The 27,943-nt window shown below is 39.4% G+C and overlaps 1 protein-coding gene across 1 annotated transcript; it reads left to right on the forward strand.

The window, feature by feature from the left end:
* Positions 1 to 3,995: 3,995 nt before the first annotated feature.
* LOC147882241 (pentatricopeptide repeat-containing protein At5g27110-like) lies at positions 3,996 to 27,069 on the forward strand. The gene is made up of 2 exons (XM_087401533.1): positions 3,996 to 4,153; positions 24,180 to 27,069. Exons 1-2 carry the CDS (start codon positions 3,996 to 3,998, stop codon positions 27,067 to 27,069), a joined length of 3,048 nt encoding a protein of 1,015 aa, XP_087257659.1.
* The last annotated feature ends 874 nt before the right edge of the window (positions 27,070 to 27,943 follow it).

Here is a 27,943-nt window from a genome sequence, read left to right on the forward strand (position 1 = left end):
CCATGTCATCTCATTCACATTGTCACATCAGTAGTTCAGTCAGCAAGTGTCACATCACTATCAATAGTGCCACGTCACTTGCTTTATTAGGTTAGCATCCATGGTAGCATGCCACATCATTAGGTTGATCTCAGTTGTTATATTATTCTTTGACCAAGTCAAAGTGCCACGTCATCAGGGATGCTTTGTATAAAAATAATACTTGGGAATTATGCGACCTTCCACCAGAGAAGAAGGCCATAGCAAACAAATGGGTATACAGTGTGAAGTACAATCCAAATGGAAGTATTCAAAGATACAAAGCCAGACTAGTTGTAAAAGGATTTGCACAGCAATATGGTCAGGATTATGATGAGACTTATGCTCAGTAGCAAAGATGGATTCCATACGGTTCTTGATATCACTAGCGACACTCAGCAAATGGAATGTGTATTAGCTCAATGTCAAGAATGCATTTCTCAATGGTTACCTAGACGAGGAAGTCTACATGCAACAATTAGCAGGTTATGTTGAACCAAGAAAGGAGAATAAGGTTTGCCATCTCAAGAAAAGACTCTACGGCTTAAAGCAAGTACCCAGAAGTTGGTACAGTAGAATCGACAAGTATTTTGCTGATCTGGGATACATGAAGTCTAATGCAAATTATACTCTCTACTACAAAGTTCAAGGGGAAGACATTACTATTGCACTTTTGTATGTAGATGATCTGATTGTGATAGGAAGCAAGGATAGCTTCATCAGAAAACTAAAACAAGACTTATCTATAGAGTTCGACATTACAAATCTTGGACTTTCTATTGTTTTGGAATTGAGTTCTAGAGAGATTCAAATAGCACATTTATGATTCAGCTCAAGTATGTTGACAGTCTCTTGAAGAAGTTTCATATGGCAGATTGCAAGATTGCAGCCACTCCCATGGAACAGAGTTTGAAATTTACTAAAGATTCAGAAAAGCCTACAGTAAAAGACAAATACTACCGATAGCTCATCGGATCTCTTATATATCTGACTAGCACTCGGCCAGATATTTGTTATGTAGTAAGCTCACTAGCACAGTTTTTAGCAAATCTAAAACAGTCTCATTGGAATGCAGCCAAATGAGTCTTGAGATACATCAGAGGTACAAGACAGTTTGGAATAGAATACAGAGGAAGTCATCCACGATTGCATGGATACTATGACAGTGACTATGCCGGAGATCATGAGACCAGGAGATTGACACAGGGATATGCATTTTTCCTTGGTCAAGGTGCTATGTCATGGTTGTCAAACAAACAACCAACTGTTTCTTTGTCTTCGACTGAAGCAGAATATAGAGCACTCACTACATGTGCATGTGAGGCTATATGGCTTAGAAGACTATTGTCAGAAACAGATTACTTTGATGAGTCGAAGCCAACAACTATGATAATCAATCGGCTCAAGCATTGGCCAATAATCTAGTATATCACTCCAGGACAAAGCACATTGATGTCAGAGAGCACTTCATCAGAGAAAAAGTGTTACGTGGTAACATCACATTATAGCATTGTGATAACAAAGAGTGTTGCAAACATCTTTACCAAACCACTCGGTAAAGAGCTTTTCGAGAAACAATGACAAGCTCTTAGTTTGACGCAGAGGAAGGACATTCCCATTAAAAGAGTGTGATGGAATGTAATGCTCAGTCCTTCTTCGATTCCCCAGTATCATCATCTTGAGGGAAGGCCTACTTCATGATGTTGATCTTGAGGGAAGGTGTTGAGAGTTCACGCTCAACATCATGTGATCACGTGTGCATAGCACCATCATGTGATCATATGTGCATAGCATTGACCCAATAGAGTGTTATAAAGGAAAGGGCTAAATACCCTAACCCTAACCCTAAATGGGTTTGTATATATTCTATTTTTTCAACTAAATCTAGTTACAGTTAGTCATTTGTGGTGTGCTCTCTAGATGTGCCCTCTCTCCTCATCTCCCCTCTTCTCCTCTCCCCTCTTCATATTTTGTCACAAAGATGGTAATGAGAACGAATACATCCAGATTAGGTACTCCGTTATTACAACTGCAGATTAAACGAGTAAGAGCAAGGAAATAAAATCGATAGGACGTAAGTAGTACGTTGTTAGGCAAGATGTTGCAACAAGATCGTTCGAGCAAAGGAAAAGACGAGCACAACCAGAGATTCCTGGCAAAGTGAGACTAGCAACAATTGGATTGGCATCTTGAATCCTTGACTTGGATTTGTTTTACATGGCTTGCCATGGGATTTACACTAGTATAAGCAAATGCGAGAATGAATGAAAAAACTTTGACGGATACCAACCTTCCAGAATGATGAAGCCAGCCGTTGCTGGCAGATCTATATGGGCTATGAGATATTTGGGAAGTGAGCATCAAGATTTTGCACCGGAGACTTGGTTTTGTGGGGGCCTCTTTGGACAACAAAGGCTCCAATTTTGCCCTAAATCCATCATCGTGATGTGGACAAAGAATCAGATATTCAATAAACCTTGTGCTCCGAAAGAAACAATCAGATGCGCAACAACCCAAGATGTGCTTATCTAAAATACTTAAACCATTCATAAGATTGAGAAGAAAAAGAATCTCCAATGTTTAACTAAATCCATTGATGTGGAAAATTCATTGAGTTCACATATCCTCAGTGCGAGTAGAGACGGACCAAACCCGAGTGCGAGGGTGGGACGGTCGAATGGAAGACGATGGCCTACGTGAACCATGCATAACTCACCAAATAGCGCGGCTATCCTTAGTCGAGACAGAAAGAAAGACTCCCATTTTTATATATAATCTCATGAGGCGGTACATGCCATACACACTGAAAAGCGCACTCTCAAAACAAAACATGGGAATAACGTGTATTCTAACAACAGCAGCAAGAACAAGTGTAGTGCTCTTAGTCCATCCGACAGAGAAAAGGATTCCTACAACAAACAACTTGGGGCTTTTGACGAGCCTCTATATACAAAATTGCATGAAATTTTCTTATTTTCTTTATATAAGGAGGATTCTGAGTTTCCTATATAAGAAATGAGTTTTTGTTGTACATACCCTTCGTCCTTCCCACAGAGAAAAAGATTCCTACATATGCTATTCAACGAACAACTTGGGGCTTTTGACGAGTCTCTATATACAAAATTGCAGGAAATTTTCTTATTGTCTTATATATGGACGATCCTAAGAAATGGCTTAGGAAATGTATCCTTTCCTATGTAGTAATTGTAATTACCTACACAATCGATGAGTTGTTTATTTAAGAGATAAGCAAAGGACATTTTATTCTCCATATAAGGAAGCTTTTTATATATTAAAAAATGAGCACATAATAATACTTAGACCAATATATTCAACATACTTAATAAGATTTTGTATTTATGATTTTATAAGATATATATTATAGGGGAATTACATTGCTTCTAATGGCTACTTAAAATCTAAATATTTAAGATCTTCGCAACCTTCCATCAAATTCACGCTAGATTTTTTGCATTGCAATTGTAATTTTGAGATCTAATTGACTATGCATTTGATATTGGCATTCGATCAATACAAAGACATAAATTTGCAAGAGTTGTATCCAAAATTCATTCCATTAAGCATAAGGGTGTTAATTGGTGACCTCATTAACTCAATTAACCATCCTTAAAACCCCTAACTTGATCTAATTAGTTTAATTAACCTAATTCCTCCCCCTCCATCTTGCCCCTGCTTCTACCTCATCGCCCCACCCCCTACCTCCTCACAGCTGCCTCCGCCTCGCCAACCCTCCCCTATCCTCCGCTCAGTCCCACTGCCCTTGCCCCTCTTCGAATTATCTCGAGCAGGTTTTCTACGATCATCATGAGTAGTTGCAGACCATGAATACTATTATTAAAAGACCCTCGAAAGGGGCTAAAACAGCCACTCGGATTTTGTGAATCAGAGACGGTTATGGGAAGCTGATCGGATTTCGTGAATCAAGGAGCTTACAATAGTGAGTGTAGGAATCGGCAATGGTGAATGGAGGTGATTGGCAAAGGACAATCAGCATCAGTGATAACAAGCAGAGGGAGCAACAGTGGGAGTACATGGCGAGTGCAGTAGCCAGAGGGAGGGAAGCAGCAGCGGGAGTGCAAGAGGCAAGCAACAGTGAGTGCAATCAGGACCAGAGGCAAGGATGGTCGAGAAGATGCCCTCCTGCTGGCACAAATTCCCTCAGTCGCTCATTACCCTCACCATGACTCTTCCTCCATCCTTTCATCCTTCATGACCTTCCCCTCCATTCATCCTTTGTGACCTAGTGTCTTCATTCTTGGAGTGGGAGAGCCTAATGGATGTGCCTTATCTTGCAACTTGCTGGACGCGCTATATCTAATCACCTCAGGTGTCCAAAAGGGGATGGCAAAGGAGGCATGGCAGCATGAAGGAGGGGAGATGCAATGGCGAGCATGGAGAGGAAAGCAGTGGGCAACGTTGGGGGAGCTTCCGAGATACACATAATTTTTAAGGAGACTTTGACCTCCATCTAGAAACTTCATTAATTTTTGGATGTATCTTAGGTTAATGAGCCCTTCCTTTTCACCCCTCTTGCTATCTCTGGACTTGCTATCTCTGGAACTAGTTAATGGATTTTTTTCTCTCATAGCCCCCCTATTATAGGGAAGCCTTTTATATATTAAAAAATGAGCACATAATAATACTTAAACCAATATATTTAAGATTTTATATTTAAGATTTTATAAGATATATATTATAGGGAAATTACCTTGATCCTATTTGCAAAACATTATATTATTTCTTTTATACATCAAAAAAATATTATGAGTTTGAAATGACATTTTAAGGACAGCATATACTAATGTGAACATGAATTGTCAAATGTGTAATGAATATATAACTAAGTAGACATAATGTATGCACAAGCTTTGAAATTATTGATCAAATCAAAATCCTCCTCTAAGCTCCAAGGTCGATTTCACATGTGCATGTAGGTCTCGAAATGAGGGGTTCCATGGACCCAATCAATTGAGAAGCGATATGAGAAGGGAGTAAAATTTTATAACTGTGACACTGCTAAAAAGTCTCATGGCCATCACATTCAAATCCAACACCCACCTTCTAGACTTTGATTGCAACTTACACATGTGCATGCACTTGGGCAACAAGGCATCTATAGCCTACATGTATTGAGATGCCATCTCAATGAACACAAGCCAATATTACCCATCATCTTACTTATGTTGCCTTCTTGCTATGGTTTTTCTAAATGATGGACATCAGGAAAAAAGTGGACCATCAAAAAGTGTAGCTAGAATTTTCAATCAAGTATTTCCATTAGCATATGTGTCCACATTTGTGCCAGCATGACATCATTTTTATATTAGAATACAAATTTTGACATTTCTACCATTATATAATTGACGAGTATATTAGATACTATAGCATATGTGGGTTATTGTTTGCTTGGGTATAGCCATTTTTTGTGAGGTTCAAGGACTTTTCTGTATATGGGTATCTTGCATGACCCATAACTTATGCATTGCTCAATGGAATTCGGCAAACTTTGTCTTCAAGTTGTAGTACACATTCCAAACTTGAACATGAGAGCAAAAAATTATGGAATAAGGATTTGAAACGAGACCATTAAAGCATTATAAGTGCTATGTTGCATGTGAAGCATGCACCCTAAAGACTATAGGATATAGCAATTTATTCAAAAACATCAAAATTTTATTCTATACATACATGCAACCAAGTAATCATGCTAAAGTACACTACGTGGGCTTCTCCTCAACCCAAGGACACACCTAAATGAGATCATTATGCATGGGTTAATGGACCTCCAATGTTGTGCTAAAGTGATGCATACCCATTTGAGGGCACGCTCCATAACTTTCTTTTGATTTGTTGATTGAAAATTTGGAATCCAAACTATTGGGACTAGTGCATGGTGGTCTTAAAACATTGTTAGGTGTTGGTATTAGTATCTAGATTCACCCTTAAATGGAAGAAGTTGGAAAAGTGCAATTTGTGCATGTACAAAGATATTTTAATAAATCCAACACTATTTATAATTTTGAATTGTTTCTTTTTCCATGCACTTGCTTGCTATATGGCTCATAAGCATGCCAAAGGTCATTGCATTTAATAATACATAGCATCAAACCCGATAGCCTGCCCTTTGGCCTATTTGTGTTTTGAAGAATTTTAGGCCACATTGCACTTGTTTGGGATATCCAATTTTGTTGATGTGTATCGTCGAAGGGGGAAAAATCAACTGCTAAAATTTTGCTATTTCTGCAAATTTTGAATTTTCACACCTGCCCATCAAATCTTGGAAGATTTAAGTACCTGCAACCTACCCCTGCCCTGCAAAAGCCGTGCAACCTGCATGCACCTCGACATGACCTTGCACAGACTTTGGTTTGCCATTGTCTTCTTTCGGGTAAGTTGTCTTCGATTCTTTGCTTGCCTCACCAGCTAGCTTCTCTTGGTGTATTCTAGACTGATCATGGCCATGGCATCAATGGCAACATGCAACTCACCATGGCTTGCAAGAGAAGCAGATAGAGGCTGCGAGACAGGAAAGCCAAAAAAGCTAGGTCAAGGCACAAGGAACAGAGTGCGGGTCGAGGAAAGCATTGGCACGGTATCGAATCGGCAATGGAAGACACTTTTGCAACATCTGCAAAGGGAGAAACAATGAGAAAAAAGAAGACTCCTTGCAGAGCAGCAGCAAGAAGCGGTTGTAGATGCACACATTTGATCATTGCCATCGGAGTGAAGAACGTGAGCTATGGTGTCACGATGGGTGGGAGCATTCGAGGCAATAACATCAGGCCATTCAGGTGATTACCAGTCTTGAGTCTTCACAAGCTTTAGCCTGCACCCTAAAGTTCGTAGAGTAACAACCCTACCAACACCTCAGGAGATGCACGCCCAAGAGGCAATGCTCTCTAACCTGAGAAATGGCTTATAGAAAGTAAAAGGGGTGCACAACTTAGATCAACTAGCTGCAAAGAGGGTGACATTAGCTCTGTTCATGTCCCTTGAAACAAAGGAGAAATGGCTTGGTGCACAATGTCGAAGATGTTGTCAATCAGAAGGACCAATGTGGCTCCCATGGTTAAACGTAGAGCAGAAGCAATGCACGATCATCCTGATTCGAGAAGTCTGTGGGCTTCAACAGAATGTAAGAAAATGAGAGACAGCCTAAGTGTGGAAGTCATTGCTACAGTGACAACGTTTTGGCACGAAAATACGAGAGTTTCTCCAAATAAAAAGGACATGTGTAAGAAGCGGACGGGATGAAAGGTGTTTGAGAAGCACATCATACACATGCTAGATTCAACGCAAGTCAATGGTTCCTAAACTAGCCCAATGGTTGTTTGTGATTGAGATTTGGGATAGTTTACTTGTTTCTTTTCTTAAACTAGGCTTGGACTAAATGTGATTGTCCTAAACCATCCCAGTGGTTGGAACATCATGCAATCGTAGGCTGGTTCAGCTCAATCGCCAATGATGTGATTGTCCTGAACCATCGTGGTTGAACAAACATTAGTTGTTGTCCGGCCCGATGGCATGGTTGAGCAAAAATCCACATATCGACGCGCCGTCTCATCTTCTGACTGCTTCAAGTTTACCACCTGCAGGTACACATTCTCTGGCTCCTCTTCTTTGCCAAAATACTCAATCATCGCTGCTGTGAACCTTAGCCAGCTTTGGCGAACGTCTTCGGCCTACTTCTCATACCACACTTAAGCTAAACCCTCTAGAAATGTGGGAAGAACCAACAGCCATCTATCTTCAGTAAGAAAGTTGAGAGAAACACAATGGTGCTTGAAGGCCACAAGATACTCATTTGGATTTTCCGACCACAGAACACGAGAATGTCAGCCATGCTTGGAAGATGAAAAAGAGAGAGGTGAAATGAGGCTTATCTAAGGGCAAACAATGGAAAGAGGTAGCTTGAACTGAAAATCATGGATTGGAATGTGCACTATTACTTTGAGTTCTACCTAAAGTTTTAAGGTCAACCTAGCACCAACATTTCAAGCTGTTTTCTCAAGTTTTAGATAAAATGGCCATACTTCTTACTTGGAATGAGTTTTCTTAGAGTTTGTAAGTCCTATAGACTAAGGATAACTATACCACATATGTTAATATTTACTTGAAGCTAGATAATCATACTCATTATGATCTATGGCCTTAAATATAATTTCAATGAATGTTGATGGCGAGGCAAATTTTAATCTTTTGCAAATCTTTTACATGTTTAACAAGTTCCAAACGCAACCATACTTTGTATATGTCTTCAATAGGACATTATGGAGTAGCATGAGTTTTTAGGGGACCTAATGTCATGTAGAACACCAAATTCAAATCGTATACCACTCTTGTTAATTGATAAATAAATCTTGCCAAAATGATTTTTAAACAAAGTTTTTCACTCTTAAGTGTTTGATATACTTATAAACACTTTGTAAAAACTGCTAGCTCCTTGAAATCAATTTTATTTTGAGGCATGTTAGATAAAGTAGTAATGTCTGGGTGAAAGACTGTGTTACCATACATTTGTGAACATTTTATAATCACATGTAATAGTTTTTTGTGCTCCTTATATTTTTAGATAATAGTCATATGAGTCTACCTTCAGCTTAAGAGAGAAAATCACCAATAAATACATCTACAACAAGTTGTAATTTTTTTGCCAAAACCTCAAAAGGACACTTTTATGTCATGTTATGCTACGAAACTAGCATTAAAGTCATTACCTGAAGAGATGAAGATTACTGTGTTGGAAGATGAAAAGGTCATATTAACTCAAGTCAAGGCATGAGAGCTCAACCTTGATAAATGTCTCAATTTTTTAAAGAGTAAGCTTTTTTGCTCTTTTTCATAAATAATTTTGTTATTGTGAATGTTTTTAAGATGTACATGAATAATTCTATGTTTCTCTTTTTTTTTGTTAGTCATAAGACATAGTGGGTAGCCCGTGGGCAAGCCACACAATATTCTCCATAAAGCCAACATCGATGACCTATAAAATGTGAGATGTAAGCTAGACTTAATCAAATAATTCCATATGCAAGGATTAGGGTAGACAATAGAAATAGTATCATGGGTTGCACTTAAAGACCTAAAAGAGCTGAGTTTGCTTCGTAAATCCAAAAATTCTACCAAAAATTGATCACAAAAGCAACTCCAATGCATTTCTTGAATAGGCCCGATGCGGTACCACCAGATTTGCAGATGTTCGATGACTCGTGTCCGTCCTTCTTGTAAGGCATTGAAAAAGGTCTTAATCTATAGATGAAAGATTGTAGGCATGTCTGCAAGAGATTACATTCGACTGATGAACAAGCTATTAAAAAGTCTCGAAGCACCCACCATATCTGTGTCCTGCATTTGCACGACTTCTCTTGCTATGGCTTGGAGCTTGACAAGGTCTCTTTTTCTTGCATGTGTATATTTAATGATCAAGTGCTTGTTGAAACAAAAAAAAGAAGACCGGAACAAATTTATGTTGTAGTTCTTCATAGCTTCGAAATCCCTTACTGTCCTGCCCTATATTGCAATCCTTGTGACCATTACCTCTCTTGTGTCAATTACGATGTCAATAGATCGATCTATTGAAGGATACTCTGAAAAGGATGCACAATCATCAAATCAGCATTCAAATGAAGAAAGACATCGAGTATTACTAGAAATGAAATGGTTTCGCACATGGTCTTTTGATCCAACGATCATAAATTAATCTCCCAAATTGTTTGAATCCAATGACCCATATTCGTCCAATCATCCTGGAAAACTTCTCCTTAATAGAGAAAAGAGATACATGAGAGTGCAAGAACAGATGATCATATAACTAATCCTATAACTAATCCATGGTCATGGGAGTAGATAGTAGTTGATTATCAAACCTCCGATGCATTTGAGTCTCTGAGGCCATCCTTCATTGCATTAAAAAAAATTACAAGTATATCATCAAAAATTTTATTTGAAAATATTGTTTCGCCTTTCATATTATTCATGTGTCATTGCATTTATCAAAAATAATTATATCCATAAATGTATTAAGCTTATAAGCTTTAGTTTATTAGAGAAGAGTTCTCTTTCCTTTCATTTATGTTGTTCGTGTGTCCTTACAATGAAGTTTTTAACCAATCTTGATTAATTAATATTTTTTTTGCTTTGTTTCTAATAATTTTAAATATTGAATTGAAGTATGTATCAACTAATGTGTAATTAAGTAAGCCTTAATATTTTATTGTATACTTTTAAAATTATAATTATTTTTTATTTTATTTTTTAATAAGTATTTTTATCTTTATGCTTCCATATCATTTTTCAAAGATCAAATTATTCTTAGGTAGGAGGTTTCCTATCTAAAAAAGTACTTGGATTTGATGCTTTTCGGTTTAGAACTCATAGTTAAAAGATCCAATTCATGAAGGCTTCCTAATGTTAAGTGCATTAAGTATGTATTTGTTCTTAACCTTTCTTTCAGCATCTCATTAATTATCCCACATACAATGTTTCTTTTTTTTTTCATATGTCTATATATAATTGGCCTTTCTCATGATACTCATAAGCAAAGCAAAGAGGTGGTTGTGTCATCAATGCAACCGTATGACATTACCAATTGTGGAAGCTTACTTTTGAGATATTTGAATTGAAACATGCAATTTTAAAATGCTAAAATAAAGTAATATACTTAGCTACTTCTTGCCTTGATCTATAGGAAGGAAAAGAGTAGTGAACTATATATTCAAATTACGAAGGTCAATTTGGTAACATTTAGTGCTTCTCCTCCCAAGAGAGTCCCCTTTGAGAGTATTTATATATTTTATTTTATGTAATTCTATCTTCATTCTAGTTCCAACTTCCTTCCCAAATTCTATAGTAGGTCATGGATTCCATGAAAATAAGAATTCTCAAACAAAGAATCTTACCATCTACCCAAAGTCATAAATATTAATCTATAATAAACAAATATGCATCAAAAATTGCATCTTATCAAAATTCATGGTCTCTAAACTATAAAGGATTTTCAAATTATATATTTCAAATTATATGAAAGCAAGAGTCTAGTATTTTTTAAGGGAATCTTAAAAGTGGGTCCACACACAATAGTTCTCACTTAATATGCAATAGAGTTGGTAGTATTGACCACATTCAAAAACTTATCAAGGACATGTTTTTCCACTAATAGTTTTTCCAAAAAATGGGCCAAAGTACTCTCCTATGGTGATTTCAAAGTTTCTTTCAAAAGAGAAGATTTATATGGATTTTTTACTAAAGTCAGTTATAGCACCTTAAAAAGGAAATTGAGTAGCGTGAAATCTTTGTGAAATCAACTAGAGACATGCAATAGTGGGCATGAAAATATATAGGAAGAGCATCCAAAAATGATCCATGGAAAGTGGTTAATGATAATAAATTGTTCTTTCAAGATTTCAAAGTAAGTTGTGACTATTATTTAGTATGGCATGTGTTTGAATGAGTTGGAGTTGGTTGCTTAGAGAGATGCTGCAATTTTATTATTTAGGCCTCATTTTGAGTTATCTACCTATCATGGTGCTCACTTGTATTAGTTAAATAGCTTAGGTATTTAACAACTAGAGCTTTCCCTTAATGAAAATAGCTAGCAATGTGCATGGTACCATCATGGTCACATTTCCCCCCCACCATAGTAGTAATATCATCCATCGCCAAAATACACTACCTAACATCAATGTGTAATGAACATCCCCTACACCACTTATGATGCTCATGGCCTTTTGAAGAAACGCTTGCTTTAGATCAAGCATTTGCTCTAAGAAGAGATTTCCATGAAGTCTTTTATAATCTAGAAAATATATCTCCTTCAATTAGACTTATGAGCATCCCTTGAAGCTAGTTGCCTCCTCGATCCTCTTAGCCTTGGTCCCTATAGTTGCCCTTTGTTGCGGTGTTGGTCGACCTGTTTCTCTTTCCCATCCTAATGAGCCCTTAGTCCTCTTGGTTTCCACCCTTTTGCTCTAGTTAAACTACTTCATCTTCATACTTGGAGATTGCTCTTGTTTTTCTTTGAGTAGGAGGATCTGCTTTATCTCCAGATGTGGACATGTCTAAAATGGTCTATTGAGGTGTTTTCTTTCAAGTCTGAGGGCAAAATATCCCTCTACTTCATGTATTATTCTCTCTTCCCTTTTCCCATCAACACTCTTCAAGAAGGGCATGAATTGTCTTCATTCCCCTTTTTTCAATCGTCCCTAGGTGCAACATCGGAGGGTCTCTACCACTCTCATCAACACATTGAAAAGGGATAGGTAGGTTCTTTATTTGTAGGTCTTTGGGGCATGCTCTAACTTCGTCTACAGTAGGTTGTAAGGGTTTTCGTTGTATCTTTTTTTTTATTTTTTTTTCCAAAAATGAGGGTTATATTATAATATCAGAAAAGTTATATACAATAGTGCTTTATCAACAAAAAAGCTTTTTGTGATAGGTAGCAAGCATACTATCAAAGCATAGAAGCATGAGTACAAACATGTAGTCCTCAGAGATACCCCAGAACATGATTTGGCCCAACAAGATGGCATCCTCATAAGCTAAACATCTATTCTAGTTCTTCTTTGACTTCAACAAGAACTAACAAAGAGGCATTAGGAGCTGTAAGAGTAGCCACAGGATCTGGTGAAGGGGCAACGGGATTGTGCATTCTTTCCCTGAATTCTTCAACAATGAGTGCTTCTCGACGAACCTTGTATGAGATGCTAGAAGGATCTGTGCACGAGGTTGGTGGTCTCTTGAAGGGATGCACAGGAGGAGAAATGATCCGATCCACTGATGCAGCAGCGATGTTTGTTCCAATAGTAGCAGGGAGGGGCGACGCAGGAGGAACTAACAAGGGAGGGGGAGGAGTCGGCAAGACAAAGGGGGCTGGGGTTGGGGCTACGGCTGAGGCTGAGGTGCCACTGTTCCACAAGAACTCTTCTTTTTCGGCTTCCACCAATTCAGCCAGTGCCTTGGCTTGGTCCAACAATGTGAATTCTTCATTTGCAAGTTTTTCTTCAACCTTGAAGCAGTCTTGAGTGTGGAGAAGGCTGAGCTTCTTGATTCTAATCCTAGTGCACCACTAGAATTCTCATTGGCAAGGCATACTCAGGCATTCACTTCTGATGTGACACTAAGTGTTGCTAGTGATATCAAGAACCATATGGAATCCATCTTTGCTACTGGAGCATAAGTCTCATCATAGCCTTGACCATATTGTTGTGCAAATCCTTTTGCAACTAGTCTGGCTTTGTATCTCCGAATACTTCCATCTGGATTGTACTTCACTTTGTATACCCATTTGTTTGCTATGGCCTTCTTTCCTAGTGGAAGGTCACATAATTCCCAAGTATTATTCTTATACAAAGCATCCATTTCTTCATTCATAGCAGTTTGCCATTCTGGCTTGTCTACTGCATCTTCAAAGTACACTAGCTCTTCTGTAGCCATGATGGTAGTCATAAGAGCATCGTTGGTGGTTTCCACCTGAATTGCTTTGCCTTTCTGAGTATATGTCAATCTGGCTAGAGGTCTGCTTTCCCTAGTAGACCGTCTGATCTGCTGTGGCTCTGCTTGGGGTGTTGCTGGCAATTCTTGCTCTTCTTCATCAACCTGTTCTATAGATGACTGTGAAGTCGATGCTTCTATCTCCTGTGTAGGTGAGGTTTTCCATTCTGATTCCTCATCAAAGATTACATCTCTAGAGATAATGACTTTGCGATTGATGGGATCATACAATTTGTATGCTTTGCTTTCTTTATTATAGCCAACCATGATGCATTTGCGTGACTTTGCATCCAATTTCCTGCGATGATCATCATGTATGTAGGCATAAATTTTTTAAAGCCCAAATTGGCATCTAGAGGAGGGTGCCGGCGCCCTTCTCTGGATGCCAATTTGGGCTTTAAAAGAATTTCACAACTTTTGCTAAAAATGTCAAAATATAGTCATGTTTGGTATCAAAACGATTGGAATACATCAAATGGCTCATTTCTTTTGTTATTTTCATGAAATTCCATCTCTAGTATTATTCTGTGCACCCTAGCTCTCCTTTGGAAGCCTTTTTTACCTAAAGAATTTGCCCAAACTAGTGGAAAAAAAAGATAAATTATCACGAACAAAAGAGAGAGAGAGAGAGAGAGAGAGAGAGAGAGAGGTTACAATTCACCATCAACATTGTCTCAACCCTCTAGAGACATGGCATGACATGTGGCATAACTCGATGCATGCCAAGATGCAATGTGGCACATCATGGCTCCAACCTTTTAGGACCCACCCACTTTACTTAGATTACTTTTGGGAACTTGGTCTCCCCTCACAAGGGTAGAGATGCCTCCCCCCATATGATCCCGCATGTAGTCCTACAACATCCTCTTCTCCATGATCTCCGACTTGCTCCATCTTACTACCCACAACCTTAGAGATACTGATATGCTAACCTAGCTGCATTGGAAGCTTTGTGCTTGCTTTTCTTGGCCAACCAAGATGTAGCCAAGCTTCTCTATTAGATTTGGCTATTGTTTCTTTGTTGCAAATATCAAATATGATTAAATTTATGGACATCAGAGAACAACTTCTTTGCCAATCCTTAGTTTAGTTATGACCATATTTCCTCCTCTATAGTCCACAAATTTGATAAACTCCATGGGCTGCAAAGAATAGATCCTCTACTCATCTTTGCCTCAGTCATGACTAGCATTCACGATCAATTTTACACAATCCTCTACTCCATCTAAGTGAAGTAAACATGGATAGTTTATTTGTAGGTCAACTCTATTTTGAGATTTATATTCAGTGTTTATGGTATTAAAATGTATATGGGTTACTTTTATTGATGCTCAAAAATATGGTAGTAAAAGGTATATGGGTTTCTTTACTGATGCTTAGAAATAGTGACCACTATATAGGCATCTTCCCTCAGGCCTCCTCCCATGTTGTAAGGTCTAGATAATTTGCAAAAAAATTCATCACTGAGGTCTTTGATGCAAGTCTTGGTGCTTTATTTTGGAAGAATACAATATCTTGCACCAAATACTCTCTTGAACATGTGTAACAATATCTACTTTCTACCAATTTGGCCTTCTTTGTAGTCTTGGCATGTGCCACATATAATACTTACAGTTGCTCCACAAGATGCTATAACTATTGCTAGTTTCACATGAGATAAGGAACACATAGCATGTAAGAAAAGAGACATCATTGTTGACTTCAATGAACTTCCGACACTTCTTCCCTATCTACTTCTTCATGATCCTTCTTACATAAACCCATTCTACATCCTTATACTAGTTATCCATGTGGTGTTTGTTTTTTGCACCTAGTAAGCTTCCTTGGATTTGGTTGACTTTTTTTTTACAACTCCAAAAATCTCATAGTTTTTACAATCCAATTAGCTTTTTAACCTTGTTTCTTAAGTCTCAGCATGAGGGAACTTGAATTTGTTGCCAAGATCTACCTCAAACAGGGTGTTGCTAGAGCTAGATGAGTAAATGTCAGTAAGGACACCTTGCACCAACAAAAGACACTACTCCCATCAGGTCCATGACACACTAACATAACACTTTAGTACAAAAGTTCCCAACTGATAGACATATCCATATCAAAACCTCTTTAACTAGAAGTTGCTCAAGATATCAAATATGTATTAAAGAAGTCATACTATACAAGACAAATCAACTAGTGATCCCACGCATTAGATATCAATCCCTAGTAACTAATTGAGTCATGTCCGCATGATTGATATGATGTTTATCATGATATTAGTTGAATTGAATGCCATTGATTTCTTAAAAATCTCAAGGGACTAGGGTAAACATAATTTCTTCCCATGGCCTATTTTGACAAGAGCAGTAGCTAGGCACATTGCTTCAAAATTATACCAAAAAAAATCACATTTCTATCTATTTATGAGTACTTAATATCTCATCAAACAACTATGGAATCATCTAGAATAGAGAGTATTCTTGACCTATTGATTGATTATATTTATTATTATTTGCAATGGTTTTTAGCCTTGATATATTTATTTTGCATTCTCGTTAAACCCTTGATATTGATGTATTGAGGATTCAACTAAGTCCTAGAACAAATAACATAAGTGAAGGGAGAAAATAGCCATCCAAAGGCATTTAAGTGAAGGCTCCTTCCCATAACATAGACTACACAATGCCCAATCTATGATAGCCATTGCTTTGGTCATCTAGAAAATGCACGCTGCCGCACACACCTGGAGTGAAGAAAAGGGTGATGGGACAAACTAAGCTAATGTAGAACCAAGAAGGAAGAAGAAAGTGGTATTCTAAGAGGTGGATAGCAAAAGAAGAGGATAAGGATGAAATTAGTAATAAAAAGAGACACCAAGTTCAAAAAAGAGGAGATGAAAAAGCTTCTAAAAGAGATGGGAATTAGAGGCACCACAAAAAATGTCAAAGTATATTGTCACAAGTGTAAGGTGGATGGCCATACAACGAATGAGTGTCGTTCGAGCAATTATTTCACATTTGTATTTGCTCCAGCCACACAACCAAAGACTACCAATTCAATAAGCACAAACAAATGGCCAACGTCCACCAAATGCAAAGGGTACTAGAAGACCCTATCAATAGGGTAGAATGAAGAGTTTTTCAACTTAAACATCTTTTAAACTTCTTTGAAGATCATGTTTGCTCCTAAGACTCGATCAATGATTGATTATGTCACCACGTGGGTCAAAGGAAAATTCTTGATAGATAACCCAACCCAAAACACCAAAATATTCTTGTATGAGAATATCATCTATTTTTTCAGGCATCCCATTAAAATCATGTCCAACCAAGGGATCCCCTTCCTCAATCAAATCATTGATATCATGACAAAGGAATTCCTTATTCAACACAAGAAATTGACAACATACTATTATTGTTCAAATGATTAGGCCCAAGTGACAAACAAAGTACTCAAAATGACTCCTCACAAGATGAGGAATGAGTACTAAAATGATTGGGATCACAACCTGCAAATATCACTATGGGCCTATTGAACAGCATTCAAGGTCATAATAAAGCAAACTTTGTTCGAGCTCACATTCAGTTTGGAGGCAGCAGTCTTACCATTGAAATATCTTATGCTAATCCTAAGGGTGGCCATCCAACATACTAATGACCAAGAAGAAGCCGTTGAGAAGTGCCTAGATGGATTGTCCAAAATTGGCAATGTAAGACTAAGGTTAGCCTCAACATAAAGCATAATCCAATAGAAAATAAAGGCATGGACTGAAGGCCTCATCATGAAGAAAACATTCAAAGATGGGATATTCATTATGGGGCACTAGGAATGATGATGAAGTAAAACCTACATTGGCTATGGTAAGGGACATACCAAATGAACAAGTGCCTCTGCAATGGGACCATGACTTTAGAGATCTAGCCAAAAAAGGACTCTAAATCAAATCAATGGAATGAAGATCATTTTTTGGGGGCATAATTGTAGTTCATTTAGATAGAATTTGTCAAGATAATTAGGAAGAACCACCTCATGGGCACCAATCCTAGAGAATCATAACACATCAACTCAAGGTTAACAATATAACTAAGCAAGACCATGATGGGAAAAAGTGCTAAAATGGGTCATGAACTTCTAGCAAAGTACATCATTAAATAGCCACAATTCCATGAGGATTTCATGATGGAAAGGAGGAATGTGAACAGGGTGGTGATCTGACAATTGATAGGGCAATGTGGCGATAAACCTTGAATGCTCCATACATAAACATTATGAAAATTTTGAGCTCACTTTTCTCATTCAAGCTTGTTTGAGCTCCCTTGTAATGCAACTTTTGACCAAGGCATGGCCCTCAAAGCCATCAACTCCTATGATATAACAAATGAAGACCTTTTGATTGAAGGGCTAGGAGGTAATGACAAAGTTGAAGTGGCTAGAGTCCTAAGGATTTTGATCATAGAAGGTGACTCCACCAATCCCTCTACAACCAATTATTGTGATGAGCTATTCAATGAAGATGCATGGTTGCAATACCAAGGTTACATGGCCAACAAAGTTAGAGATAAAGCTACAAACAATATATTTGAAAGAATACAACTGAAAACATTGGGCATCTGAATGCCCCAAATGCTGGTGTAGAAGGCACTAAATGTGGCAAGAGGAGAAAATCTCAATGGGGCAAAGCTAATAACTTCTTAATTCAAGAAGGATGGGGCAAAGATAAGCCACAACTTGGAGAAGACAATGAGGCAGCTCTCTAGACCAAGAAGAAGGATGCAGAGAGTAGACACGGTGGAGCAAGTTGTAGTAGCCATAGTGGGGATTCTTATCTAGAAGCACTTTTGCAAGTTCAAAGCTTTAGCTACATACCCTATAACAAGATTACAATAGGGTTGTCCATGAGCTTGTAGTGGCTTCTGAAAGTTTTGAAAAGCAGTCTGTCATCATGAGAGATTTTCAAACTAGAGTGAAAGTCTTGGAAACAGCCCATGTTGATGCTATTAAGCAATTTAAGTAGCTTCAAGAGATGCTGAGGAAATTAGATGAAGTCGTTGCACTTAGTGAGCAAAGAGTGGAGGAGATGAAGGAGAACATCCACAACCTTAGGATGAGGGAGGAAGAAATCAAGAAGCAACTTCATCATGTACAGAGCAAGACTGTGGTATTGATGGCTGCAACAATAGCTAAATCAAATGGCTATCTTGTTATGCAGTAGGGTCGTGATGGAGCCACCAATAAAAGAAGCTTAATCCATTCAGGACTAGCCCTAACCAATGCAAACCCTCTGGCTAAGCCATAAATCTCAACTCATCAACAAAGAAGCAAGAGGGAAGAAATGATAGCAGAGGTAGAGACAAAACAACGTAATGGCAAGAGAGAGAGAGAGAGAGAGAGAGAGAGAGAGAGAGAGAGAGAGAGAGAGAGAGAGAGAGAGAGAGAGAGAGAGAGGGAGGGGGGGAGGTGTGGGGGGGCAGTGAAACATTACGCCCATGCTGCCACCTTCTACACGTAAGACAAAAAGTGTATGTGGAATAAGTACTTACTGTGAATGTAAAATTTATTGGAATGAAATCCTGTAGACACTAGCTAGATTGTGCACGTAATAATCTACTTTTTTCTTGAAATAGCACAATACTTTAACATTCAAAAATGAGAGTCACTTTTTAAGAACCCAAAACGAAATGTCTCAAATATGATTTTTGATTACACCACCCATTGAGGGATTTCCAAATTCCAATGCAAAGGTATCACAATATCTTCAAAAGCACACAAGCCAAGATCCACTTCAATTCCTAGACGTTCCTCTCTCCTTCTTGGTGTTGACTCATTCAGTACAACATCAGATTCAAGTCCAATTTACGTGATCTAGACATGTAGCATCCTGCCTTCTTGAATGGATCCTATGTACAAGGGAGAGAGAAATGATTCAACATGATGGTGTCTATAGAAATCCTTGTGTAACCTTCTCTCTGCATGGCTAGCTCCTCACTATAGAAGCAATTTGACCACTTCAATAGGTAATCATGTTAGGCTGTACCTCGAGAAGCTCCATGAGGAGATGGAGAGAGACATGCTTCTCCTTTTCTCCTTCTCCCTAGGCACTGTTGGTCCACATGGATTTGCTGATGGCTCAAGGGGCTAATGCTTAGCTGAAGAATGCTAAAATTGATGATGAAATGAGGAAGTAAGTGACCTTTATATAGTTAGGCTCCCTCAACTGATCTAGAGCAACCCCAACTTGCCATGTGGCAATCGGTTATCTGCTACTGCCATCTATCATGCAGGCCATGTGGCAGTCAGTTGTCTGCTATATACTACTATCTATCGTGCAGGCCATGTGGCAACCTCGAATTGGCTACCAACGTGCAGTGCTGATAAAGACTTGTATTGCTGATACCAGTCACTATCCATGTTAATGCTAGATGGCCATAACAACTTCACACCAATTCTTTGAATATTGAAATCCTCCTTAGTAGCATTGGATATTAAATATAAGACATACATAACATGCAACCAGGCCCCCAAGAGTACAGATGAATCTTGGCTTATAACCAGGTGCTCCATATCAGTTAATCCTTTGCTGCTTGGGATGGTACCCCTCCCCGTCTAAACCAACCCATACCACGAGGAGGAGGATCAAGAAGCCATCTCCGCATCTTTAGCGCTAGATGCAAAGTCAGGCAATCTTAAATCTATGTCTCTATAGATGAAGATAGTGCATTTAAATGACACGATAGCCAGCCAATTATCCCAACCAGCCCTATCGAGCTGCAAAATCTCCTTTGGGACAAACAAAAAAACTCCTATATTTTAAAAAAATCCATAAAACGTTGAATTCAACAAGCTCTCACATCATGCAAGTTCAAACCTTTGTAAGTGATTTAGCATGTCATCAAACGAAGGACACTGATAATGTAATTCAATGTAACAACATTGAAATCAAGAGCATTGAAGACATCTATAATGAGGACATGGAGACCTTTAATCAATGGCAAGGGAAACTATATTGGAAGAGTTCGATTTTTGAAAATACCCTTATCGAATAACAATGAACGCTACAAGCTCACATTCATAAGCTTGAAGTGGGAATAACTTCTTTAAAAGTAGCATTAAATAGATTTAATGCACTCCTTATTAGAATGGGGAAATCTCTATGGGAGGACAAAATAAGAAAATATTTTATCACAATGTTTGTATCTTTTGGTCCTTGGAATAAAAGTTTATTTTGCATACTAAAAAGTATTCATGAAGTTGTCATACGTGGTGATATCTTAAGTAAGAAATTACAATCATGTTCTCTTTTAAATAATCTTGATTCATATTCATGAAGATAGATAACAGAAATGAAAATGTATCGAATGCATCCTCCAAGGAGGGTTTCATCTAAGATAGTTGGTCTTCAAACTCAAAGGAGAAGAAGACAAGTTCAACATTTGCTATTACTTCTAGATAACACCCAATCCTTACATTATAAGCATGCTAGAAGAAGAACAAGTTTGGAAAGACATAAAGCTCTACTTGCTTTAGAAATGTGTAATTCAATGCAAGAAGAATTTCAACATCAAAATACAATTCGTTCATTATGTCATTGGGATAAGTTAAGGGCCACTAGAAGATATCGACATTTCCTTGCTAGAAAAAGAGTCATGGCTAGACACTACAAGGTATTGGTCGGTTTGAGACACTAATATAAATAGAAATAATACTTTTTTTTGTGAGTGCAAAACATCAAAAAATCCTTTGTGTCGGTACATGATCATCAGTATTAGTATCGATATATACTGACACTAATAAGCATCGGTATATACTGACATTGGTAAAGCATCAGTATATATCGACACTAGTAAAGCGTCGATATATACCAACACTTTACAGAATCTTTAAACAAAAATTTGTGGGGTAGAAGGGCTTGTTTCAACCCCATTCTGCCTCACTATTGTATGTATTTTATTAAAAGGTAAGAGTTACAACATGCCATTTGATGTAGGAATGCGCAAAATTACCTAAAACTCTCAAATCATCATGTTTTATTACAAAAATTTTGAAGAGGGTGGTACAAAATTTGAAGATGAGACACAAAATGGCAAAATTGCCGAAGGTATACTAAATACAACCAACCATACCTTTAGTCCGGAATTGTAGTGGTGGTAAAGGCTAGTGGGCAAGAACCTGCACATTCACTGTGGACGTTCTTCTTTGCACCTTTCACAACACAGATGTGGTGCACCGTGATCGGATTGCTTGTGCTCACTCTTCCTGTGGCTGTTGGAGCGCAACACTCATCTCCACCATCAAATGCAGATAGTCTCTTAGTGAGCCTCACATGCGCTCTTAACATTTTTACTTGAATGCACCGTTAGTAAGGGCTCCCAAACTGTCTGCTTATAGTTAAGTTTTGTTTTGTGTGTATTTGGTTAACATGGTTGAAGTGTGGGTTAGTAGTGGTAGTTTAAGGGCTTTTCTCTTTCACTCATCACCTTTCCCTATATTCCTTCATGTTCACTTGCTTTTTAGCACTGCCTTCCAGGTAGCGCTATACTAACACTTTTATAAAAAACTATCCCACACGGTTTCTTGCCAAGTGTCCCCCTTCTATTTTGGTTCTCACACACTCTTTCTTTTTAGCACTGCCTTCTAGGCAGCGCTTTACTTATAATTTTGTTAAAAAGTGTCCCACACACTTTATTGCCAAGTGGCTCCCTTCTATTTTATTTCTCTCTCTCTCTCTCTCTCTCTCTCTCTCTCACACACACACACACACACACACACACACATTCTTTTTAGCACTGCCTTCCCAAGCAGCGCTCTACTTACAATTTTGTTGAAAAGTGACCAAGTGGCCCCCTTCTATTTTGGTTCTCTCTCTCACACACACACAAACACACTTTCTTTTTTTAAGAACTCTTTCTCTCTCTCTCTCTCTCTCTCTCTCTCTCTCTCTCTCTCTCTCACACACACACACACACACACACACACACACACACACATTGCAAATCTCTTTGCATTTGCAAGCGGTTGCATTGTCCATTTATCTTGACAATCGATTGCATCTCGCAGAACTTAAGGAGTGCTCACGAATACTTGTACTCACTTGGTCTCTTTTCCTACCTATAGTTTTCCTTTTATAAGTTATTGGAAATATGTATGGAGCTAATGTACATGACACTCCAAGAGGCAAGGCCTTAGTGGATCCCCACCTTGTTGTACAAAGCAACTAGACATATATATTATTGGCCTACGTGAAACGTAGCCTTATTAGTGATGAAACTGGTTTCAGAACTAATTTTGGTTATCGTCAAGTTGAATAAATTCAAAAGGCCTACCCTCGAAGCTAAGAGAGAGAAGAAGAAGAAGAAGAGAGAGAGAGAGAGAGGAGAAAACAAGTTGAATACATTCAAAAGGCCTGCCCTGGAAGCTGAGAAAGAGAACAAGAAGAACAAGAAGAAGAGAGAGGGAAAGGGGGAGAAAAAAATGGGGATAAAAATAACAAACACCAATTGGATGAGGATAAAAAAAGCTGCCCTAGAAGAAGAAGAAGAAGAAGAAGAAGAAGAGGGAGAGAAAGGGGGAGAAAAAAATGGGGACAAAAATAGCAAGCACCAATTGGATGAGGACAAAAATAAGCATACCAAAAATAGCATTTTATCATCTCTACCAAAACCAACTGATTACTATAGCCTTTCCTACGACAGGCCAAAAATGGGGGCAGGCCAAGAAGCAGAAGAAGAAGAAGAGAGAGAGAAAGGGGGAGAAAAAAATGGGGATAAAAATAGCAAAAATCCACGTAATTTTCCTTTTTGAAGGGAAGTAGCCTTTACTAAAGCTTTCCCTCCTCAAGGCAGGCCAAAAATTCTCTCTCGACTACTTACTTCCATATTTCGACATATTCTACAGTCTAAGGCCCCTTACACATTGAAATCCCACCCGCCTAAGACTTACTAAAGTTGTTACTAGTGGGCAAAATAGCATATAGTGTACACTGCCTTAGCTTGGTGGCAGAAACATATGTGGATGTGGCAGCACATTGCGTGTTTTAGTCCAACCAAGGACTCTAGCATTAATTTTTTTCCACGACCAATGGCGCCTCTGCACTTAGCGCCTCATATTTGATTTTTGGCTTGGTTGGGCGGGTGTAGGCCCAAGAAATTCTCCTATTTTTGGCCTGCCATGGGTAGCCATGGGTAGGCCTTAGTGAAGGTTGTGGTTTTGAGATGGGGAAAAATTTCATTCTTATTATTCATGCTCTCTTACGTGTTAATTTGTGGTTGGTGCACTTGTAGAGTATTGATGATTTGGGTTCCTGACTTTTGGGCCATTCGCATTTACTCCTCTATGCACACTCTTAATCTCCTTGTTCCTTTTCACGCTGAGGCCTCCGATTTTATGCTCTCTGGGCATTTCACTCACACAAAGGAAGGCGTAATGAATGATAGATATATCATTCACCTTGTTATGTTTTGCAAGCTGCCTACTAACCTTCATCATGGGAGGGTGCATGCTACATAAAGAAGCTCTAATGCAATTTATGCACAAGTAAAAGCTTTTTAAAGTGGTCTTCGAAACTCGCATCTGCTACAAACAAATAATGGGGCGAGAGCGTCGATTGTTCTCCGAGTCACGTCGCTCCGGGTGAGCATGCTGGTATGGCTGCCCTGTGCTTGCGAACCGAGCTTTATCAGGTGCTTTCCGCGAAGGCAACAGTGCCGAGGAACAATTTCTGCGACTGGTGTGTTCCGCGTGCGCAGGGCTAGAGATAGGAATGCAGGGCTATTGGGTAGAATTGGAACGGCAATTGTATCCGACGAGGAATACGGAGTTCGGTTTCGACGATGTTTCACGAGTACCCTCCAATCTTCTCCAAGTGTGCCAGCCGAAACATCTGCTTATGCCGCGCTTTTCCTGCGGTGTTCGTCATTGTCCGAGGTCAAGTACGTTCATGCTCGCATCATAGAAAAGGGGCATGGGCAAGACCGGTTTCTAGGGAACGTCCTCATTCAAACATATGGTAAGCATGGAGCTTTAGAGGAGGCGCGTATGGTGTTCTCAAATCTGGGTCACCGGAATGTGTATTCATGGACAATCATGATGGGAGTCTGTACAGAGCATGGGCAATTTGACGAAGCCCTTGCCTTATTCCATGACATGCATCTGGAGTGCGTGTTGCCTAATAAAATCACTTTTATCAACGTTCTTTCAGCAAGTGCGAACAAGACAGACCTAGCCGATGGCAAGCGAATGCATACCCGGATTCTGGTTAGTGGCTTCGAATCTGATATTGTCGTGAGCAACGCCCTTGTCAACATGTATAGCAAGTGCGACAGTTTGCTGGATGCATGGAAGACTTTTGATGAACTGGCTGATCCAAATGTGGGCTCATGGAACTCCCTGATTTCAGCACATGTCCAGCGAGGCAATTGCAGGGAGGCCTTGCAAGTCCTTCGACGAATGCAGCTTGAATGCGTTATTCCAGACAAAATTTCATATGTTAGCATTCTTAATGCATGTGCCCGTCTGGCTACTCTAATTGAAGGTAGGTGGGTGCACATTTACATACACAGCAGTGGATTTGATTTAGATGTTATCGTGGGGACGGCTCTTGTCAACATGTATGCAAAGTGCGGCAGCACTGTGGAAGCAAAGAGACTGTTTGATGAAATGCCCATTCGGAGTGTGATCTCCTGGAACTCTATGGTCGCAGCCTATGGGCTGCAGGGCCTAGAGGAGGTTTTTCAGTGTTTTAAATCAATGCATCTTGAATGCGTTATTCCAGACGAGGTGACATTTGTCAGCATTCTTTCTTCTTGTGCCAGCACCGCAGCCTTAACTGAAGGCAAGCAGATACATGCCTGTATTATTGCTAATGGATTCGAATCAAATGTCGTTGTAGGTAACGCCCTTGTCTATATGTATGCCAAATGTGGCATTCTAGAAGATGCACATGATCTTTTCAACACAATGCGAGAGCGTGATGTTATCTCCTGGAATGCCATGATTGCAGCATATGCACAGCAAGGGCAAGCCAAGGATGCCCTGCAATTCTTCAAACAAATGCAGCTGAAAGGCATAAAGCCAGACAAGGTTACATACATTGGCATTCTTTCTTCATGTACAAGCAATGCATTACTGGCTGAAGGCCAGGAGATGCATGCTTGCATGATAACTGATGGGTTGGAGATTGATGTCATTCTGGGAAACGCTCTTCTGAAAATGTATACCAAATGTGGCAGTCTGAAGGATGCAAGCAGGATATTGGACAAAATGCCTGAGCGGGATATGTGCTCATGGAATTTAATAATTGGAGCTCATGCCCAGCATGGGCAGTGGGAGAACACTCTACAGTTGCTTCAGCAAATGGAGCTGGAAGGCACAAACCCAGACAAGATCATAATAATCAGCATTTTGGATTCTTGTGCCAGCACAGCATCTCTAGCTGAAGGCAAGCAGATACATGCCCACACTGTAATGTGTGGATTGGAAATGGATGTTGTTGTGGGGACTGCCCTTGTCAGCATGTATGCAAGGTGTGGTAGCTTGATTGAAGCACGAAGGGTATTTGAGGAGACATCAGCGCGTGACGTAGTCTCATGGACAGCCATGATGGCAGCATATGTTCAGCATGGGATTTTCGAGGAGGTATTTCAGCTTTTCCAGCAAATGCGGCTGGAGAGCACAATCGCAAGCGTGGCCACATTTGTTAGTATCCTTGATGCATGTGCAAACTGCATGGCCCTCACTCAAGGCAAGATGCTGCATGCATCTGTTGTGAACAGCGTGTTTGAGTTGGACCCTGTGATAGGGACTTCTCTTGTCAATTTGTATGGTAAATGTGGCACTCTGAAGGAGGCATGGAGTGTGTTTGATAAGTTGTCCGAACGTGATGTTGTGTCATGGACATCCATGATTGCTGTATATGCACAGCATGGGTATTGCAAAGAGGTGTTGCAACTTTACAGGCAAATGCAAATGGAAGGAGTTTTCCCAGATGAGGTGACGTTCTTTTGCATCTTGTCTGCATGTAGCCATGCTGGCCTAGTGGCTGAGGGCCATCACTATTTTCTCTCCATGAGTCAAATTCATGGTATCACACCAACGGTGGAGCATTACAATTGTATAATTGATCTTCTTGGGCGCGTGGGACAATTGGAGGAAGGAGAAATATTGATGAATAACATGCCATGTCCACCAACTGTGACATCATGGATGACTTTACTTGCAGGCTGTAGAATGCATTTGGATGTCAAGCGAGGAGAAGTTGCTGCAGCACATATTGTAAGATTGGATCGAGAAAATACTGCACCATACATACTGCTATCACACATCTATACTGCAGCTGGCAAGGGGGACGAGGCAACAAGGGTGAGGCAACTGATGAAAGACGAAATGCAGCGGTTGGGATCTTCCTGCATTGAGATGGACTATGAACATCATGAATGGCGGCGTCAGGAGGAAGAGCAGGACTTCAGGTACATGAAGGTGTCAGAATTTTTGTGTGATGCAAGGATGGCCTTGTATGTTGTGGAGGATGACAATAAAACACATGCCCCTTTAGAAGTAATGGTCATGTCATAAATGTCCTATTTATTTCTGTGGTTCTTCAAAATGCTGAGCTGAGTCATTTTACAGATCCATGTGAAGATAGTTCACACTGAGCCATCCTCCCAAGGAGTTTAGCCTAAAACCACTTATCTCCTAGGCCTCAAAAGGAAAACATTTTCCTGACTTTAAACTGCCTATATCACACGTGTAGCCTGACAGCAGGCCAATCAGCAGTCTCCTGGACATACCCATGACGGCTGGCCAGTTAAGCCAGAGGGGCAGGCCTTTCAAGGAGACAGTGCCAACTTGTTGGCTTGTTGCTGCTGCCAACTCCAGCATGAGCTAGCCAAATGGAGGAGCTGGTCCATCAGGCAGGCATGCCAGAACATTCTGTTTGGGCTGAATAGAACTGGCCAACCAGACTAGTCTTGTAAGACTATGGGTGAACTCTTTGACTGATTTGACTGTGGGTTGTATTGACTGACTGGCCAGCCAAACAATGTGGGGGAGCTTGCTCAAAAGGGTTCATATTGCTCTAAGCTGTTTTCATTTTAGGAGTTGGAAATTTTGGCATGTCATTTAAAAGCCTAGGCTTCCATTTCGAAACCTTCAATCCAGGAGTTTAGCAGACTACTGACTTTTATTAAACTTAGAATTTAGCATGCCCTTAAAAATGAGATTAATTCACACACATATAATTCAAATTTCACACAAGAGGTAGGGTTTAGGAGGCAAATAGACATTGGCGCCTGATGGTTTGTGAATGAGATATGCCCCCTACCAAGGCTAATCCATGGTATATTTCTGTATTACAACAGTGCTTGGCTTCAATTACAATTGTGACAGAGATGTCTGGACATTAACCAGTAGACCTAGAAGTCCTGTCACATATATTCGATGTATATTG

The sequence above is a fragment of the Dipteris shenzhenensis genome, chromosome 30 (genome assembly GCF_047967505.1).
Source record: "Dipteris shenzhenensis isolate YYH24624 ecotype China chromosome 30, Dip_SZ_1.0, whole genome shotgun sequence".
NCBI lineage: Eukaryota > Viridiplantae > Streptophyta > Polypodiopsida > Gleicheniales > Dipteridaceae > Dipteris > Dipteris shenzhenensis.